Source organism: Benincasa hispida, chromosome 1 (genome assembly GCF_027475165.1).
Source record: "Benincasa hispida cultivar pf3 chromosome 1, pf3_genome.v1.1, whole genome shotgun sequence".
Taxonomy (NCBI): Eukaryota; Viridiplantae; Streptophyta; class Magnoliopsida; order Cucurbitales; family Cucurbitaceae; genus Benincasa; species Benincasa hispida.
In genome coordinates, this window is record NC_143478.1 from 84665099 (window position 1) to 84684801 (window position 19703).

The 19703-nt window shown below is 38.0% G+C and overlaps 1 protein-coding gene across 1 annotated transcript; it reads left to right on the top strand.

Moving 5' to 3' along the window:
- LOC120079354 (uncharacterized) lies at nt 1-1236 on the top strand. Its single transcript, XM_039033519.1, has one exon. It carries the CDS (start codon nt 1-3, stop codon nt 1234-1236), a length of 1236 nt encoding a protein of 411 aa, XP_038889447.1.
- The last annotated feature ends 18467 nt before the right edge of the window (nt 1237-19703 follow it).

Below are 19703 nucleotides of genomic sequence, written 5' to 3' on the forward strand. Positions count from 1 at the left end.
ATGACGTTGCGGAATGGAAGAGCCCTTGCAGAAAGAAAGATGAATCCAAGAAACAATAGTCCTTCGAAAGAACGCATTACATGTTCCACGGATCAGGAAGAGAGAATGCCAGAAAATACAAGCCATTCGGAAACCAGCACGTCTAACGTGGGAACGCAAGAGGTGCCTCTGAACGCACCATTCCCCAGGCGTCTGATGAAGAAGAATGATGAACATCAGTTCAAGTGCTTTCTCGAGCTCCTAAAGCAGCTCCACATCAACATTCCACTCATAGAAGCTTTGGAGCAGATGCCAACATACGTGAAGTTTTTTAAAGACATTTTGACGAAAAAGAGAAAAGTCAGCGAGAAAGAAGTAATAGCACTAACGCAGGAATGCAACACGTTAGTAAGCAACAAGCTACCACAGAAGCAGAAGGACCCAGGGAGCTTCATAATTCCTTGTTCAATTGGAGGATTAGATGTGGGTCATGCGTTGTGCGACCTAGGAGCGAGAATCAATCTCATGCCCCTTTCAGTTTTTAAGAAATTGAGGATTGGCGAGGCACAACCTACTTCTGTCACCCTTCAACTCGCTGATAGGACAATTAAGTACTCGGAAGGGAAGATTGAAGATGTTTTGGTGAAGGTTGACAATCTCATATTCCCAACAGACTTCATTATTCTTGATTATCAAGTAGATAGGGAGGTTCCAATCATCCTTGGACGCCCTTTCTTGGCTACTGGGAAAGTTCTGATTGACGTGCATAAAGGTGAGCTAACCATGTGCGTGGATAATGAAGAGGTAAAATTTAATGTGCTCAATGCATTAAAGTTCCCAGACAGTGATGATTGTCAGCTAAACAATATTGAATTGACTGAAGAAGAGACTCGAGTATGTGAAGTTCTCGCATTGGAAGGAACCCTGAAGGAATCTGAGCCGCCAAGTCTGAGTGAGCGACAGACAAAACCAATGTGTCCTTCACTCGAACAACCACCTGAACTCGAATTAAAACAGTTACCTGGACATTTGAAATACGCTTTTCTTGGAAATACATTGCCTGTTATCATTTCCGCTAATCTCACAAAGCCTAATGAAGATTCACTCTTGCAGATGTTGAAGAAACATAAACATGCAATACGGTGGACACTTGTAGATATTCGTGGAATAAGTCCATCTTATTGTATGCAAAAAATTAGGCTGAGGAAGGGAAGACGAGGTCAATCGAGCCTCAAAGAAGGCTTGTCCCCATTATGAAAGAAGTGGTCAAAAAGGAGATTCTGAAATGGCTGGACGCAGGAGTTATTTATCAGATATCCGACAACAGTTGGGTTAGTCCAGTTCAATGCGTTCCCAAGAAAGGGGGAACAACCATGATAGTAAACAGCAACAATGAACTGTCACAGGCTGGCGAATTTGTATGGATTATCGGAAACTCAACGCAGCAACTAAAAAGGACCACTTTTCTCTTCCTTTCATCGATCAGATGCTTGATAGACTTGCAGGTAAAGAGTTTTTTGTTTTTTCGATGGTTATTTTGGTTATAACCCGATTTTAATAGATCCAAAAGATCAAGAGAAGACCATGTTCACTTGTCCCTTTGGCACTTTTGCATTCAGATGCATGCCCTTTGGGCTATGCAATGCACCAGGGACATTTCAACGTTGTATGATGGCCATTTTCTCTGACTTCCTGGAGAAGACCGTGGAAGTCTTCATGGACGACTTTTCAGTCTTTGGAGACTCATTTCAGTCATGCCTGGATAACTTAGAAGTCGTCCTCACTCGGTGCGAGGAAACAAACTTAGTATTGAATTGGGAAAAATGTCACTTTATGGTGACAGAAGGAACTATTTTGGGGCATAAAGTATCCAAGGCTGGCTTGGAAGTGGATGGAGCCAAGATTGATGTAATAGCAAAACTTCCACCACCAGTGAATAACAAAACGCTAAGAAGTATTCTAGGACATGCCGACTTCTATAGACAGTTCGTCAGAAGCTTTTCTCAGATTGCGCGACCTCTGAGCTCATTATTGGAGGCGAACCGGCCTTATGTTTTTAACGAAGACTGCACTGACACGTTCAAAACCTTGAAGTATGCGTTGACAACAACCCCAGTGTTAATAGCACTGGACTGGATGTTGTGTTTCATTCTTATGTGTGATACGAGTAATGTCGCAGTGGGAACTATGTTAGGGCAGAAGAGGGGAAACTTGATACATCCCATCTTCTACGCGTCCAAAACATTAAATGACTCTTAGGAACACTATACAACTATTGAGAAAGAGATGTTGGCTGTATTATTTGGTATTGAAAATTTTCATTCTTACTTAGTTGGTGCATCAGCCACCATATATACTAACTACTCAGCCATCAAATTCCTAATGAGCAAGAAGAACGCAAAGCCGAGACTGATAAGATGGGTTCTACTACTAAAAGAATTTGACATTGACATCCAAGACAGAAAGGGAACAGAAAATCAGGTGGCTGACCACCTGTCCAGGCTTGAAAATCAAGAAATGCAAGTCTAGGAAAACGACATCAAGGACGCATTCCCTGATGAGAGCCTGTTTAGAATTGAAGGCAGGGAACCTTGGTATGCTGATATAGTTAATTATTTGACCACCAAGCAATTTCCTAAAAACTTCAATTCCCAGTAGAAGAAACGGCTAGTCCATGACAGTAAGTTTTATTTCTGAGACGAACCGTTTCTATACAAACAAGGCCCAGACTCTATACTGCGTCGATGCGTCCCAGAGGAAGAGACACAACGCATCCTGGTCGAGTGTCATAATTCTTCTTATGGTGGGCATTTTGGTGCAAAGGACCACGGCGAAAATCCTTCAATGTGGTTACTTTTGGCTCACCCTTTTTAAGGATGCACGAGAGTTTGTTCAAAATTGTGTCCCCTGCCAACGCACAGGGAATATTTCTTCAAGTGACGCAATGCCCTTGAATAATATTCTAAAAAGTGGAGTTGTTTGATATCTGGGGCATAGATTTTATGGGCCCATTCCCTCTGTCTTGTGGTCAGCAATATATCCTGTTGGCTGTAGACTATGTATCTAAGTGGATAGAGGCAGTAGCCTGTGTTAGAAACGACGCGTCTACTGTATCTAAATTTCTTATATGGAACATCGAGAGCTCTAATAAGCGATGAAGGTCCGCATATTTATCAATCACATCGTTTCAAAATTACTTGCAAAATATAATGTCAGGCACAAGATTGCTACTGCCTACCACCCTCAGACAAACGGTCAGGCAAAAATTTCAAATCGAGAAATCAAATCAATTCTGGAAAAAGTCGTCAGCACAATGCGGAAACATTGGGCACAGAGGCTAGATGAAGCACTCTAGGCCTACAGGACTGCATATAAAACGCCTATAGGTATGTCTCCTTACTCACTTTATTTGGTAAAGCATGTCATCTTCCTGTAGAGTTGGAGCATAAGGCATTTTGAGCAGTAAAGAAGTTGAACATGAATCTGGATGCAACGGACGTTCAACGCAAGCTTCAACTCAACGAGCTTGAAGAATGGTGGATGAATGCATATGAAAACGACAAGATCTACAAGGAAAAGACAAAGTGTTGGCACGACCAACGCATCAGCAAGAAGGTACTTGTTGTTGGTCAGAAAGTTTTATTCTTCAACTCACGCTTGCATCTGTTTCCAGGGAAATTGAAATCTAGATGGTCCGGGCCCTTCATAATTAAAACAATTTTTCCCTATGGTACTGTAGAATTAATGCGAGAAGATGGCACTGATGCGTTCAAAGTAAACGGCCAAAGGGTTAAGCCATACTTTAAAGACAAGTGGAACACAAAAAGTCATCTCTTGCGCTATGCGAGACAGGTTGAAGCTCGCATCGAGGCATCTCTGCGATTGTAACGCCACATCTTCCAGGGTCGCGTCTCTTAACCTTATTCTTTTGCATTCTATATTTTAAGTTATGTTTGAATTTGTTAGTTTAGTTATTTGAAGGTTTTAAATTGATTATTTTGCCTTTACAAAATTTTGAAATTTGATTGTTTTTCTTTTAGAAAAGTTGTGTATAATTAAAACTGAAACATTGGACGCGTTAGACACAAGTATAACACAGGGGGTAGTTGAAGGGATGCATCTCGGAAACACAAAACACTCGAGTGTTTTGGCTAAACGAGGCGACCCTTCCACTTTGAATTAATTGCAGATTTCAGGTGTCGCCTGACGTCAGCCACGATCATCTTCTCCCCCTACAAAAACCTCACTTAAACCAAACCGTTTCTTCTTCTCCTTCACTGCGCTTACGAACCTCCATTTCTTTAGAAACCCTAGAACCTCAGATCCACCAAACCTCCATTTTCCTCTCTCGCTCAGCATCTCCGGTGACTAATGTCATCCGACTCAGATTCTCAGAACCAAAGCTACAGCCTAGGCAACGATTCGCCGATAAGTTCTTTCTCCTCCTCTTCATTTTTGAGTTCACCACCACCTAGCCCTAGGAAATCAACCTCCATCCCTACCCAATCGAAAGCCTCTCACGGCAGCGCTACCTTTGCTTAGCATTTGGCCGCCCCTACACCTCCTTCCACCTCCATGAATGCTTTGGCCAAGAGCTCCAAGAAACCTGTAAACCCTCTAGCCAAAACTACTCTGCCTAGGGCTAAAACCTTACAAAAACCCAAGTCTACCCCTAAACCAAGGGTAAAGACACCAGCCAAGACCAGGACGTGTCCGTCATTTATGGCCGCATTCAAACCTTATACCAAGCCTGCCCCACCACCATTTATCCCGAACATAACCTTGGTGGGTGCAACGCATGAACCCCTTCCTACCTATGCCCATACTACACCATCTCCAGTGGTGCATCCACCTCCCTCTCTATCCATTGAACCCTTGGCCACAATTTACTTGGTGGAATCAGACACGTCTAACCAGCCATCACCTTCACCCATCCTAATATCCTCTCCGGGGACGCCTCACACCCCTGTGGAAACCCCGCCATTCACTCCACCTATCTCAGCCTCTGACAGTCCTGCGTCAAAGCATAACCTTGAAGACTTGGCAGAGTCAGCAAGACGTGATGAAGAGGAAGTATTTGGAGCTATTCTAGATCGCTCAACCAAGAGCAAGAAGCAACTCAAGTGATGCGTTCAGATCCACCAAACGTTTCACTCGAGTTGGATGAAACGGAAAGATATACAGCGATGCTAGAAGAAGAGATGGAAAATGAAGAAGAGGTGGAAAATGAAGAAAGGGAAGAGAATGAAGAAAGAGAAGAAGAAAGTAGAGAAAGGAGAGTTGGCCCCGACGCGTCGTAGCCACGCCCATCTGACGTGGATGAAGGGCCTATAAAATCAAAAAGAGTATCAAGAAAGAGAAGTTTGATACTGCAGGAAGAAGAAGAAGAAGAAGAAGTTGCACCCAGACTTTAAGGTGCAACGCGTGAAAAAAGGCACAACGCATTGGAAAATGAATTGAAAGAATATGCACCCACGAGATAAGGGCGAAGGAAAACCAATCTCCAAAAAGAGTTGGAAAATGAGTTAAGAGATTGGCTAAAGAGGCAAGAGAACACGCGGTAGGAAACGCGAGGTAACGAAGGTGTTACCTAAGAGAACCACAGGAAGGAAGCGTCAGTTTAGTGACATTAATAGAGAAAGGCTTCTTCACTGAACGCCACCCATTGCCAGTCTATATCACAGAAACCATCAACGCACTAGGGTGGAATCAACTCTGCGTTGGGCACGATCGCATCTGACCCAACCTTGTCCACGCGTTCTACAACAGCGAATTCGACATGGAAAAGAACACCGCCTTCATGGAAGGGGTGTTAGTGTGCTTCTCGACAAACAAGATAAATGAAGTGTTCGACTTGAATGGTGATCTTGACGCAGAAGGAAACCGCATCTTAGAGCAACCAATGCCTTGTAAATTGGAAGATGCGTTGAAGACAGTGGCCAAACATAGAAGTAAATGGTAGACATCAAGGAATGGATCAAAGATGCTTGCTTCCAGGAATCTGAACCCAGACGCTAACATGTGGTATTATTTAATCAAACGCAGCATCATGCCTACAACGCATGATGAAACGTTATCCAGAGAACGCGTCCTGGCCACTCACTACATAATGCAATGCATCTCGTTGGATATTGGGAGGATTATACGGGACCAAATCAAGGCCATCAAGAACAAGCCTTGAGGGCCACTATATTTTCCGTGGCTGATCTGCACGTTATGCAAACGCGGGGGCATCCCTCTGGGGGATGAATATGAAGAAGTCGATGGTCTGATAGACATAAAGGCAGTAAAGCATCTCCTTCAAGGATCACGGCATCAACCAGCCTTACCTGCCAAAGAAGTGGCACGTAGACCTCGATCAACAAAACACACCCCTAAGAAAAGATGCGTCAGGGTAGTTGAACACAGGGATGAAGCTTCAGAGAATGAAGAATGTGAAGCTGAGCCAGAAGCTTTGGCTGAAGAAGCGCAGCCTGCACTTGAATTTTTCCATGACTCACCAATAGCCCAGCCAGAAGGGAGTCCTGAGCGATGCATCAAGAACCTATATTCATAGATTAGGACCTCCCTCACTCCATTCCTTTGCCCCAACAAAGTCCAATCCAAAATTTTGTGCCACCTCCAGTGATCTTTGAGCCAACTGGGTTAGGGTCCAGTAACGTAGTAGCATTTAAAGACCCAGTTGGACGAGAAGAACCAGTACCCCAATGCAACATAGACTTGGAGGAGTTGAAAACATTCATCAGTGATAAACTCCGACTGTTGGCCGCATCAATTGAAGATCTTCAACAACAAAACTGGGTATTAAGGGATTACTTGAGGCAACAGACAAGACGCATGCAATACCAATTTTTCTACACAACGCAGTATATCAATCAGGTCTTGGTGGGTATGTTTGCCTTGCCTCCGTTACCAGCCCATCTCAGAAATCCCTTGCGCTTCATGGACGAGAACCCCAAAGAAGAACGCAAAAGTGATGCACCAGCACAGTAGAACCTTGGGTGTTGGGTTAAAATTATTTTGTAATTTTGGTTTAATTGTCCTTTTGCATCTTTTTGCGGTGTTTATGAAATCTATGTTAAAATATGAAAAATGAATGAAAAGTTATTATCACTTTGATCCTTGTGTTTGTCCTTAGCATACTTTAATTTTGTTCTCTGATTGTTTTCTAAGTCTTGTGCTTAACTTAACCTCATTGATATCAACTATATGATCTCATAAGCATAAGATAGGTGTTAGGAAAATAGACAAGGCTTGAACTTCTCTTAAAAAGATTAAGTTTACTTTCTAATGCATGCAAGCTTGAAGTCTTAAACTCCTTTCAATTTCTCAAAGCCTTTTAAAACTTTGTTTCTCTTTTAGCAATGGGGATATAGCTCATCTCCAAATTTAGGGATGAAAGAAATCTGAGCGTAGACGCGTCAATGTATACATTATAAAGAAAAAAGGAAACAAAATAAGAAGAATTTTGAACACAGCTTCTCTGTTATTACTTCAAAAGAAAGAAATTTCAAATGACATGAGCTTAATTGGAACAGGCACTTAGCCGTAGTTGGATACCCGCATGACACCCATAGGGGTAAGCCAAAACGAAGTTAAGTATCCTAGACCAACGCGTCCCATAAAACTCCTCTATCTAGTCTGAAGAAAAAAACTATACTTTGAAAAAGGAATGAATATTAGATATGAGTTTAGTTGTAAAGGGTTCTCACCCGTAGTTGGATGCTCGCATGACACCCGTGGGGCCAAGCCAAAACAAAAGTGGGATACCTGAAGGAACGCATGGGTAAACAAGTACACAATCGTTTTCTTTTTATCCAGCATTTGTTTTTCAAAAGAAATAACATCTAGCGCATTGCTGGTATAGAAAAGATTGAAATATTTTGAGAAATGAAAGGAGTTGCGATGAGAAGCCTATCGCATCGGAAACTAAATATTAGTCCTTTTAAGAAAATCGTCAATCCAAGTTATATTTTCCCAACTCTTATTTCAGCTTTGAGACTAATATGATGAGAGGTGAAATTTGCACATATAAGGCAGAGGAGATAGCAAAGAATTATTTTAGAGTGCTTGAGGACAAGCATTGTTCAAATTTGGGGGTGGTTGATAACTTGTAAAAATACAAGTTATTTTTGCTCTAAAGTTAGAACAATTAGAGTTTTTAATGATAAACTCTCCTCATTTTTAATAGAAATGCAAGGATTTACTTAAACAATAGCAATTTCATGTAAAAGAATTTTATCACTAAAAATCACGGCGCTAACGCACTACTTTGTAGGATTTCAACGCAAAAACTGACAATAACGCATTAGACAAGTGTCGTAGGAAACGCGCTACGCATGAGCCATGTGTCGGAGGGAATTCAACGCATAGAAGATTCATTACTCCGGGCTGATTGTGTCACATCACCACTTGCAAGCATGGGCACCTGCAACAAGTGGCATCTGAAAAGCTTCCAGAGGTCAGGCAGCCAACCAGGACATGGAGTTTAATGCTGATCAGGGCATGGACTTAAATGCAGCCCATCCTCCAAGTGGACGAGACCAACACCTATAAATACTTGAAAACCCTCCAGAATCAAGAGTTCAGAAAATTAGAAGCTCCATACTCTCTGTAAATTTGTAGACTTAGTTTTAGTTTGTATAAATTGTGCCAAAGTGTAAGATGATCGAAGGAGCTGAGAACCACCACCATCGCTGGCCAGGGAGTGGAGAAAGTTATTCTTGAGAAAGATACTCCGTCCTCGGCTCTTTAAAGTGATTGTACACAACAAGATTGAGCCAAAGAACTACAAGAGATTGTATTCTTTGGCTTGACTCAGTTTCTCTCTTAATATCATTTTCATTTCATTTTGATTGAATGTAGTTCTTTGTAAAGACTCATTTATCCTTTATAAAATTCATATATTTGATCATCACTTTTGCTATTGTTTATCTTCTATTTATGTTGAAAGCATTAGTACTTCATGCATAATTCTGTTCCAACACCTAAACCAACTTGAAAACTTGGTGAAAGCTTCGTTACTTAGTTGTTCGAAAGAATAGCTAAGCCGCATTAAGTAAAACACCTAGTATAGCTAGAGATAGACTTACTGGTGTTTCTTGCATTCTAAGTTAGAAGCATGCACCCTAGAGATAGGCTTGTATGTTATTCGCATTGAGAAGTGTTGAATGATGTCTAACGCATGAATAGAATGATAAGCAACCCATCCCATTTCATTTACATTACATCAATTGTGTGCAATTATCTTTAACCGGCGTGTCCACCTACTTAAATTCCATTTTCACATGATCCTTCATTTTCCACTCACTCTTTTGTATTGTCTTGCACAGGCATAGCATGTTAGTGTAAATAATACATCTTTCACATTTATTTAAGAAAAACCTCCTACTGCAAGTACAACACATAATCTGTGTTAGTGTAACTAAATCCTTGTGATCGACCCTGGACTTGCCAGGAACCTAGATTAGATTTATACTTGGGTTTTATCTAGGAAAACTTGAACGTTATTATAAGGACTTGTGTGCCTTCTATGCATAATACTAACGCCCCAACGCGTTGCATTCATTTAAACGCATCAAGGCAGAACGCAGCACTTAGACTTTATTCTTCCAATCTGTTTTACTTTAAACACTCCTAAAGCATCTCACGATAGCAAACGAACAATGTTCTTAAAATCCTTCCACAAGGGGGGTAGTTTATCAATAATAACAGCAACTTGGAATGTTCGTCTAGAGGTATACCTTCAGTAATTATCTCATGGGCTATCTTTTGAAGTTCATGGGATTGGGCCTCCACGAATTTGTCATTCATCATCTGGAACTTAAGATAACAGCTAGCTGCATATTTCTTCGACCAGGCCTCCTCGGTGTCATACTTCTTTTGCAGGGAATCCTAGGCCTCCTTCGTTGTCTTTATTGTACTGTAGTAGTCATACAGATCATCAGTCAAACCATTTAAAATGAAATTCTTACATAGAAAGTCTTTCTCCTCCCAGTCAGCAACTTCTTTTATCTGTTGTTCAGTTGGTTCTTCTAAAGGGACATTTGGCTTAGTGCTGGTACAAGCTTCAGCAACTTTCTTAAGGGTGAGGAAGAACAACATCTTTTTCTTCCACCACTTGAAGTTCACTCCTTCCAATCGGAACGGACGGTTGAGGTCAGATATCTCATTGTTGCTACTAAGGGCCATTGAAGATGTGGAAATGTCTTAAAATTGTTGGAAATAGTAGGGCCCTCAGAACGATGAATTGTAAGTCGTCAAGGCATGGCAGTCAAGCAAAGAGCAAAACCTGCAAAACAGAAACTCGTTATAGGTTGAGTCGCGAAACTCACTCTCTTTAAGACATTTCGCGCTCTGCCCAAGTGTACAAGCAGGTCTGAAAATTGCCACATCTTCCCCAAGATAAAACAGCCAAATGAAAACCAATAAAAAATGCACCATTACCGATCGGAACATACACCCTTTCTAAACTCACTGCTCGGAAAGCTAAGATGGAGAAGGAGAGGAAAATGAAGTGGGAATTTAGAAAATGATATTTGTGTCTCATGAACTGCTGAATTCTGGTAGAAGCGTCTCCACGCTCCGTTGCACACGAATGCTCGAACAACAGCAGCCTCGAACGCCCGATCTACACGATCGCAATGCAGCAACAAACACAGCATGAACACTTCGCGCTCGTCCTCAACGATCACCTCAGCTATGAACTCCTCAGCAACACGAACGACCTCTACAGCACCACAAACGGCATCCAAAAAACCTCGACGGTGACGAGTTAAGTCTGACACCACCAACAAGGCGACCTTGGTATTCTCAGTGTGAGAATCCAGAGGGTGGGCTCGTTTCGGACTTGGTATGAGGCAGACGAACGAAGAAAACAACGATCGCATACACAACTAGGAAAGTGGGAGATGGCAGAGACCTATCGTATAGGTCGATGCCCAATCGTTTAGATAAAGCTATGCGATCGTCTAGCAAAAGGTATGTGATCGTTTAGCTCTGTCTATTGCCTACAAACTCTACACGATCGTTTACCTTGGGCCAGCGATGGTCTAGCAAACCTATGCGATCATTTAGTAAATACTGCACGATCGTTTAACTCTACTCTGCACGATCGTTTAGCTCGCCCAGCCGTCATTTAGTAAATTTGTATTTACTTGACGACTACGTGAGTTTCTTTTGCGTGGAGAGAAAACTCGAAACTTTTTCTATCGTTTGAAAAAACATCTTTTTGAAAATAGGAAACCATTTTCCTTTAAAACTCACGGTTACCATGATCCAATAACCACCCACTACTTTAGTCATTTAAAAGAAAAAGAATTAATTATCCAATAATTAATATTATTATAAACATAAATGATAACCAACTTATCATACTATATTTATATCCTATAGTTTTAATATTTCATCTCATGAAACATATAAACCATAGTTCTTTTCCTATTCCATGGTACTTAATGTAAATCTCATTTACATCAATCCTCCACTAGATGTATCTCATACATCAAACCGATTATATGATATATAATCAAAATACCTCTTGTCAATTTGAACATTTCAAATCAACACTAAGAACTGATCCTTAACTGAATCCAATGAGCTACCAAGGGGACCTCATGGACCTGTAGCTCGAAGCTCCAACGGTACGTGAATAATTGACTAAACTCTTTAGTCACGAAATCCACCATCCATTAACTGCCAGGCACTCCACTAAAGACCGACAGCTAAACTCTCCTTACCACAGATATATTATATGTCCATCTTAACCAATGAGCAGTGCGACAACCCTTCACAGATCGCTCGTAAGTACAGCTGAGCCAATAACAGTTATGCCCCTATAGTTACATCTGTCTCCTTAAGTACCACTGATCCCTCTAATGAACATAAACTATGACTTAGTCTTCTCTTCCAAAGAGAAGTTGTGGCCACTATATTCAAGCCCCGGAATTAGCCCTTAAGGGAGAAATCTCTCTACTTATCCCTACTTCAGGAAACGAGTGAATTCCACATTGTGGATTGAGTTTCCAGTTCCCAAATCAGAAAAGTCCCCAAAAAGGTAGGCATGTTGAGTTGGCAATCTGGCCACTCTCACCCATACTAATCAAAGGATCGCCTTCAAAGATAGGAGTTTCCAAAACACTCAAGAATTAAGTCGTGTCACCTATGGTCGTTTAGGAGAGATGCAAGTCTCTAGTATCAACGACGTTATATATAGGGTCTAATCATCTCGTGGTCCAGGTCTTATACAAACTCTTTGTATAGGACACTCCTGCTCCACGTCTCCATATGAATGGTCAGGATCTACCATTTGTAGTTGTTTACGACACTTGCAAACTTCTACAAAGCAGGCCATACCCGTAGAGTTACCAGGATCAGGTATCCCACCTTAATCCTTATGCTACGGACCTATTTAGGTTATCACTTAAGGCATGATCCACTTGTACATCACATATACATGCTTAAGTTCACATAAGATAAACCAAGGAACTTTGTTTATTGGATATGAGTAAATTCCAGAATTAAATAACACTTATTTTATTCATTGAACAATGTGTGTCTTTACAAAACAACGAGACTCCGGGAAAATTAGGACACCAATCCCAACACTCTTAATCCACGTGATGTATGGGGTTGGTAGTGGAGGATATCTTCATATTCATCCTCCTAGATCCAAGTGAAACATAAGTGTTCTGTATTTTTTCCTGCGATCTCATTCTACCTTCCAAAAAGTAAAAATTCTCTCAAATTTCTTCCCTCACCAAAATAGCCAGACCCCTCTTCCTCCTAGATTCTCATCTAGATAATACCGAGGTAACCATTCGTGGTAGTGTTCGTTCGAGGGAATTTCACATGAAGATTAGGTCTTCAAACGTAAGGGTTCTGAATCCTTTTTTTTTTTTTTTTTTTGTTCTTCTCTGTATTCTAATGTAAGCATGCTGTAAATTCATTAGATGCATAATTTTTGTTGATGTTTGCTGTAAATTTAATGTTCTGTGAAATTTGGGAAAATTGGGATGATCCGCTTCTGCTCAAGGACCCTTAATTGGATCCTTCATCTTCTGCATCTCCTTAGTCTCGAGTATAGTATTGGGACATTGACCTAAATGAAATTTATCACCTTTAGCAATAGGTACCTCTTCGTGCACAATCTTTCATGTCAAATCTACTAAAAAAACTTTTCAATATAATTCTTTTGTGACAATCTTAAAATATCTTGAAAAGATCTCACAGTATTTCAATTCCTAATAGAAAATAAGCATCACTAAGATTCTTCATCTTAAAATTCATTTTGAGAAACCTTTTAGTGTCATGCAATAAACCTATATAATTACTTGCTATGAGCATGTCATCGATATATAACACCAGAAAGATTGATTTACTCCCACTGAACTTGTGATTTATACAATCTTCCACTATATTCACCTCAAATTCAAAGGAGGTAATACTTCAAGGAATTTGTGATACCATTGACGAGAGGCTTGCTTGAGACTCTAGATGGATTTCTTCAATTTGCACACTATAGCCTTCGAATTACCTAACACAAAGTTTTATGGTTGCACCATATAAATCGTCTCATCAATGTTTCCATTGTGAAACGCATTTTTTACATCCATCTGGTGTAGCTCTAAATCAAAGCGAGTTACCAATGCCATGATTACCTTGAAAGAGTCTTTCGATGAAACCGGAGAGAAAGTCTCTTTGCAATCAATGCCTTCCTTTTGAGTAAAACTCTTTGCAACAAGACGAGCATTATATCTTTTGATTTTTCCTTTGCGAATCTTTTTTGGTTTTAAATATCAATTTACAATCTATGGGTTTCACTTCTGATGGCAATTCGACAAATTCCCAAATATCATTGTCTTTCATTGATTTTATTTCCTCTTCCATAACATTTATCCACTTTTGAGAGTTTGAACTTTTTAGAGCTTGTTGGGAGTTTAATGGATCATCTTCTATCATGCCCATATCATTTTGATGTTCTTGAAGAAATATAATATAATCATCTTGAATTGCATCTTCTTTCTCTAGTGGATCTCATTAGTGACACTTATTGAAGTTATTGAATTTGAACTTTACGTTCAACAATGTGGACTTCAATGTTGTCTTGTTCTATAATTGGTTTAATAGTGAAGGTAAAAATTGGAGCCTAAACATCATCTATAACCACATTAGGAAAAGAAACTCATTCCTCTTCAAAGACAACTTTCCTTATGTTATCTCCACCCCTCCCTCACCCCCCCCCCCCCCCCAAAAAAAAAAAAAGAAAAGAAAAAAGAAAAAATTCAACATCCTCAAAGAATCTAACTTTTTCCATCTCAAACAATGATCTAGAAGTGGGATCATAAAACTTGAAACCCTAAGATGGATCAAAATACCAAACAAAATAGTTGTTTATAGTTCTTGAGTCCACTTTTCTTTCGTTAGGCTAGTAAGGCCTAGCCTCAGTTGGACAACCCCAGATGTGAAGATATCTAATATTAAGCTTCTTTTCTATCTGAGACTCATAAAGGGTTTTAGCTACTACTTTACCAGGTACCCTATTAAGAATATATGTTGCAATTTTTAATGTCTCACTCCAAAGAGATCCTGATAAAGAAGAATGACTAATCATATTTCTTACTATATCCTTAAAGGCTTGTTTGTTTCATAAGTTTTCCCATGAGATTTCAGATAGATATTTAATATCCTTGTTTATTTTATAGAATTTTAGTTTTTAAAACCCATGATATTATTATCCAGGGAACTTCAAAACCCATCTGACATATGTTTTTTAATACCCTACAAAAGTGTGAGATCTTTATGTCTAAAAGATGATTAGTAAAAATATAGTTTAATTAATTAATAAATTAATATAAATTACTCATTATTATTAATTTTAATTCATTATTAAATATAATATATTAATAAAACTTAATAAGTTTCATCTAATATCTTTACAATTAAGATTTTATGTTATTTTAACTATTTAATATAAATTATTATTTTAGGATGATAATTATCAATATTCTAATTAACTTATAATAATTTAATTATTTTTAGTAATTAATTATGTTTAATAAATGTTTAATATAAAAGTATTCATTTATGTTTATTTTTATTGATTAAATAATGCTAAGTTTATTTGATGACTACAATTATTGGTCTCTTGTATTTAATTAAGTAATTATTTAATTTTTATTTCTATATACAAAATTAGTTAAGAACACACATTTTTAACATTAAGATATTAATTATCCTGCATATCCAAGCATAGACATTAATTATCCCAGACATTGAAAATCCAGACATTCAAATCCCAGATATTTAATATTTATACACATGAAAGAATGTCTACGATCCAAACGAGTCATAAGTGTTCTATTTCATCTTTCCGTCACATCATTCATGTTGGGTTTCTCCAACATAGTGTATTGTTTGACGATTCCACATTCCTCTAGGTATTTCGCAAAGGACCCTAGATATTGTTCATCTGATCCATCATATCTGTCGTAGTATTCACCACCACGATCAGACTTGACAACCTTAATTTTCTTTCCAAGTTGAAGTTCAACTTCAACTTTGAAATATTTGAAAACATCCAAAGGTTGAGACTTCTCATGAATTAAAAATAGGTAACCATATCTTGAATAGTCGTCTATGAACGTAATAAAATATTGTTGTTCATTCCAAGAAGTTGTAGGGAATAGACCACAAATGTCTGCATGTATTAGTTCTAAGACATCTGAGTATCTGTTGACACCTAATTTTCTTATGTTTGTCTGTTTTCCCTTAATACATTCCACACAAACTTTAAAGTTACTTAAATCAAGGGAATCAAGAATTTCACCTGATATAAATCTTTGAATTCTCTATTTAGAGATGTGACCTAAATGCTTATGTCATAAAATAGCATAATTTTCATTTAATTTACGCTTAGTACCACATGAATTAGATAACAGGATCTTGTTAGATAAAGTAAATGAATCAAATGTATATAGATTATCATTTAAGGAACCAGTACCAATAAACCTGAATTTTTGAAAGAAAAACCAAATTTGTCCAAACTGAAAATAGAAACTAAATTCTATCTAAATGATAATATAACAAAAGTCATTCAAATCCAAATAACACTCCATTTTTAAAAGAAATCTTAAATTCCCAATAGCTTCAACTTGAACTGCTTTAGAATCACCCACATAGATGAATCTTTCATCATCACTTGGCAGTCGGCTCCACAAGCAATTATGCATAGATATACTTCTGTGAGTAGTAGCAGCAGAATCTATCCACCAAGTATCTGTAAGTACAGAAGTTAAATTAACTTGAGAACAAAACAAAGTGGGAAGTTGACCCTTCTTTACATGCCACTTGGTGTACTTGGGACAATCTTTCTTAAAGTGAACTTCCTTTTTGCATAAAAAACAAGGACTTTGAGTAGCCTGTTTCTTATTCTGTTGAGATGTCCCTTCTGCAAAACCCGTAGATTTCTTTTCTTCTTATCACGAGGTATAGTTGCCAAGTGAGAACTTTCTGTCTTTTCTCTCTTGATCCTATCTTTTTCTTGCACACATTGTGAGACAAGCTCATTAATAATCCATTTATCCTTCTAAGTATTATGGGTTATCTTAAACTGAGTGAATTGCGTAGGAAGAGAGATAAGTACCAGATGTATGAGTAAATTTTCATTTATCTCAATATCAATTTTCTTCAATTTACCTGCGAGATTGAACATTTCCATAATGTACTCTCTTATGTTCCCATTACCCTTATACCTAATCAAAGTTAAAGAAGTCAAAAGACTACTTGCTTCCCCTTTTTCGTTTTTAATAAAATATTTCTCAATTTGAGCTAGGAACTTATGGATGACTCTTCATGGTAGTGTTGGGACTAGTGTCCTAAATCTCTTGTATTCTCGTAGTTTGTAAACATTGTATAAAAAAATTGTTATTTTATGAGCATACACTTAATCCAACAAATTAAGATCATAGGTTATTTTATGTAATTTAAACAAGTATGTAGAGACATACAAGTGGATCTTGTTTAAATAATAACCTAAACGATCTATAGTAGATGGATAAGGTTGGGTACCGTATCCTGGTGACACTACGGATACGGCCCACTTTCTAGATATTATAAGTGTTGTAAAGTGCTACAAATAATCTGATACTAATCATTCATGTAGAAACCTGTGAGTGGGGTATCCTGTACAAAGAGTTTGTATAAGACCGAACCACGAAATGACTAGTCATTATATAATGTCGTTAATATTATGGAGACTTGAATTTCACCTGGATGACCATAGGTGACATGACCTAAATCCTGAGTGAGTTGTGAACTCTTACTAATGAAGGCAATTCTTTGATTTGTATGGGTGAGAGTGGAAAATTTGCAAACTCATTATTCCTACCATTTTAAGGATTTGTTTGATTGGGAAGTTGCGAACATAGCTACACAAGGAGAATTCACTCATTCCCTAATGTCGAGGTAAGTAGATAAATTACTCCTTTAAGGGCTGATTCCAGGGCTTGAACAATATGGTCACATCCTCTCTTGGCTCAAAAGGGACTTGGTCATTGTTGAACTATGACTTATTGTTCATTAGAGGGATCAGTGGTACTTAAGGAGTTAGAAGTAACTACAGGGGCAAAACGATAATTTTGGTCTAGCTATATTTACAAGCAATTTGTGAAGGGTCATCGAATTGTTGACTGGTTATATTCAATAAACACAGAAATATATCTGTAGTGTGAAGAGTGCAATTGTCGGTCTTTAGTGGAGTGACCAACAGTTAATGGATGTTGGGTAATTTATTTAAAGAGTTTAATTAATTATCTAAGTACCATTGGAGCTTCAATCTATAAGTCCATGACGTCCCCTCTATAGTTCAACAAGGATTTATTGAGAATTAAGTTTTGGATTAATTTGAATTATTCAAATTAATTGAGAGAATTAATTATATGTGATATAATTGATAAAATTAATTATATGTGATATAGTTAATATGATATATTTGATTATAATATAAAGTATTTTAAGAGGAATTAAATATTTGGATATGATTCAAATATTAGTTTTATGGATAAGATTCATATAATTGAATTTAGTATAAATATGATTTATATTAAATATCATGTAATGATGAGAGGAAATAAAAACTATAGGTTATATTGTATTTGATTCAATATAATAACTATAGGTTGTGTTATATTTGATATAACATATAATGTGTGTATATATATATTAATTAAATTAAATTAAATTTATTTTAATTTAATTAATGGGAATAAGTTAAGAATCCCTTCCCTAATCTTTCTCATCCAGTACGTGGAGAGGGGATAATCAATTGTTTCATCTTCCCCAATCTCTTTGAATGTCAGATAGAGCTCTCTAAAAAAAAAAAATCCTTCAGAAACCTCTCCTTTTCCAAGATTGTGGAAAGTCCACCACTCCTGCATATTCTCATTCCCAAGAGTTAGGAGGTTTTCAAGTGGTAGTGCCCATTTGGATTTCATAATTGGAGATCGAGATCCAAATCGAAGCTTTCCCCCTTATGGATCGAGGGATTTTGCGAAGAAGGTATTCTTCAAGGGTAAGTTGGAATTTCTTCCCAATTCTTCTCCCTCCCATAGCATGTTCTAAATTTCTTGTGTTAATGCATAATTGTTCTTTATGTTCTATAATTTTTCCAATTTTGTGAAAACGAAAATTGGGAACAATCCCCACGTTTTCGCACAAGGACCTTCATCGGTTTTCCTTGAAGTAGTACCCCGAAAAAACTTCAAAATGAAGTGTCTAATGTTCATCAAACACATATAAAGATGTCCAAAGAACCCATGGGGTCGGGACCCTGCAGGGACCCACCCCGAATGGGAGGGGGAATCCCCGAATACACGGGGAATGGAGGAGGGAGTGAGGAATTTTTTTCCCCATTTGCAATTCGAGGCTAGGGACGGGGAATATATTCCCCGACCTCGACCCCAACCCCACCTTCGACCCCACTTTTGTATATAAATTATAAATTTATAATATATATATTGTAGCCTTTATTAAAATAATTTCGAAGATTTTAATTATTTAAGTTTAAGACTTTATTACTTTAATTTCTTAGATGTTATAATATTTAAGATAGGATGTTCTAATTGTTGAATTTTAATTTATAAAAATTATGAGAATTTAGCCTTTTAATTATATCTTTTTAAATTGAATGTGTATTATTATTATTTTTATTACCAAAATTGATAATATTTTATTTAAATGAAAGTTGTATTTGATATGTTTAAGGAATTGTTAAAAATATATATTTAATTAAAATAAAAAAAGTTGTTAGAAAAAATGATGGAGGGAAATTTTCCCCGCAGGGAACCCGATCCCCACGAAATCCACGTGGGGAATCCCCACAGGAAAATTCGCGGGGACGGGGAATGAAATACGGGGGTAGGGGCAGGGATGGGGAAGGCTTCCCCATCTCAGCCCTACCCCGTGGACATCTCTAAATACATGTGCTTTGATTGTTCCTACTTCTCAATGCTAGCTATATTCGACTGGTCTCAGTAGAAGTAGGTTTATTGGTTCTTAATGTAAGGTATAAATCCGTACACTCGAGATGTATATCCAGGCTTTCCTTCCAAATCTTGAAGTTTGATCCATTCAACTTAGGGATTGAACATAGATTACCAAATATTTGAGTAAGACCAACTGAAATGAGGAACAAGTAAATAAAGCATATACTCATAATTAATATAATA

What these genes read in the sequence shown, in the direction of transcription:
- LOC120079354 (XM_039033519.1), top strand. Translation starts at nt 1, where the DNA reads ATGACGTTGCGGAATGGAAGAGCCCTTGCAGAAAGAAAGATGAATCCA.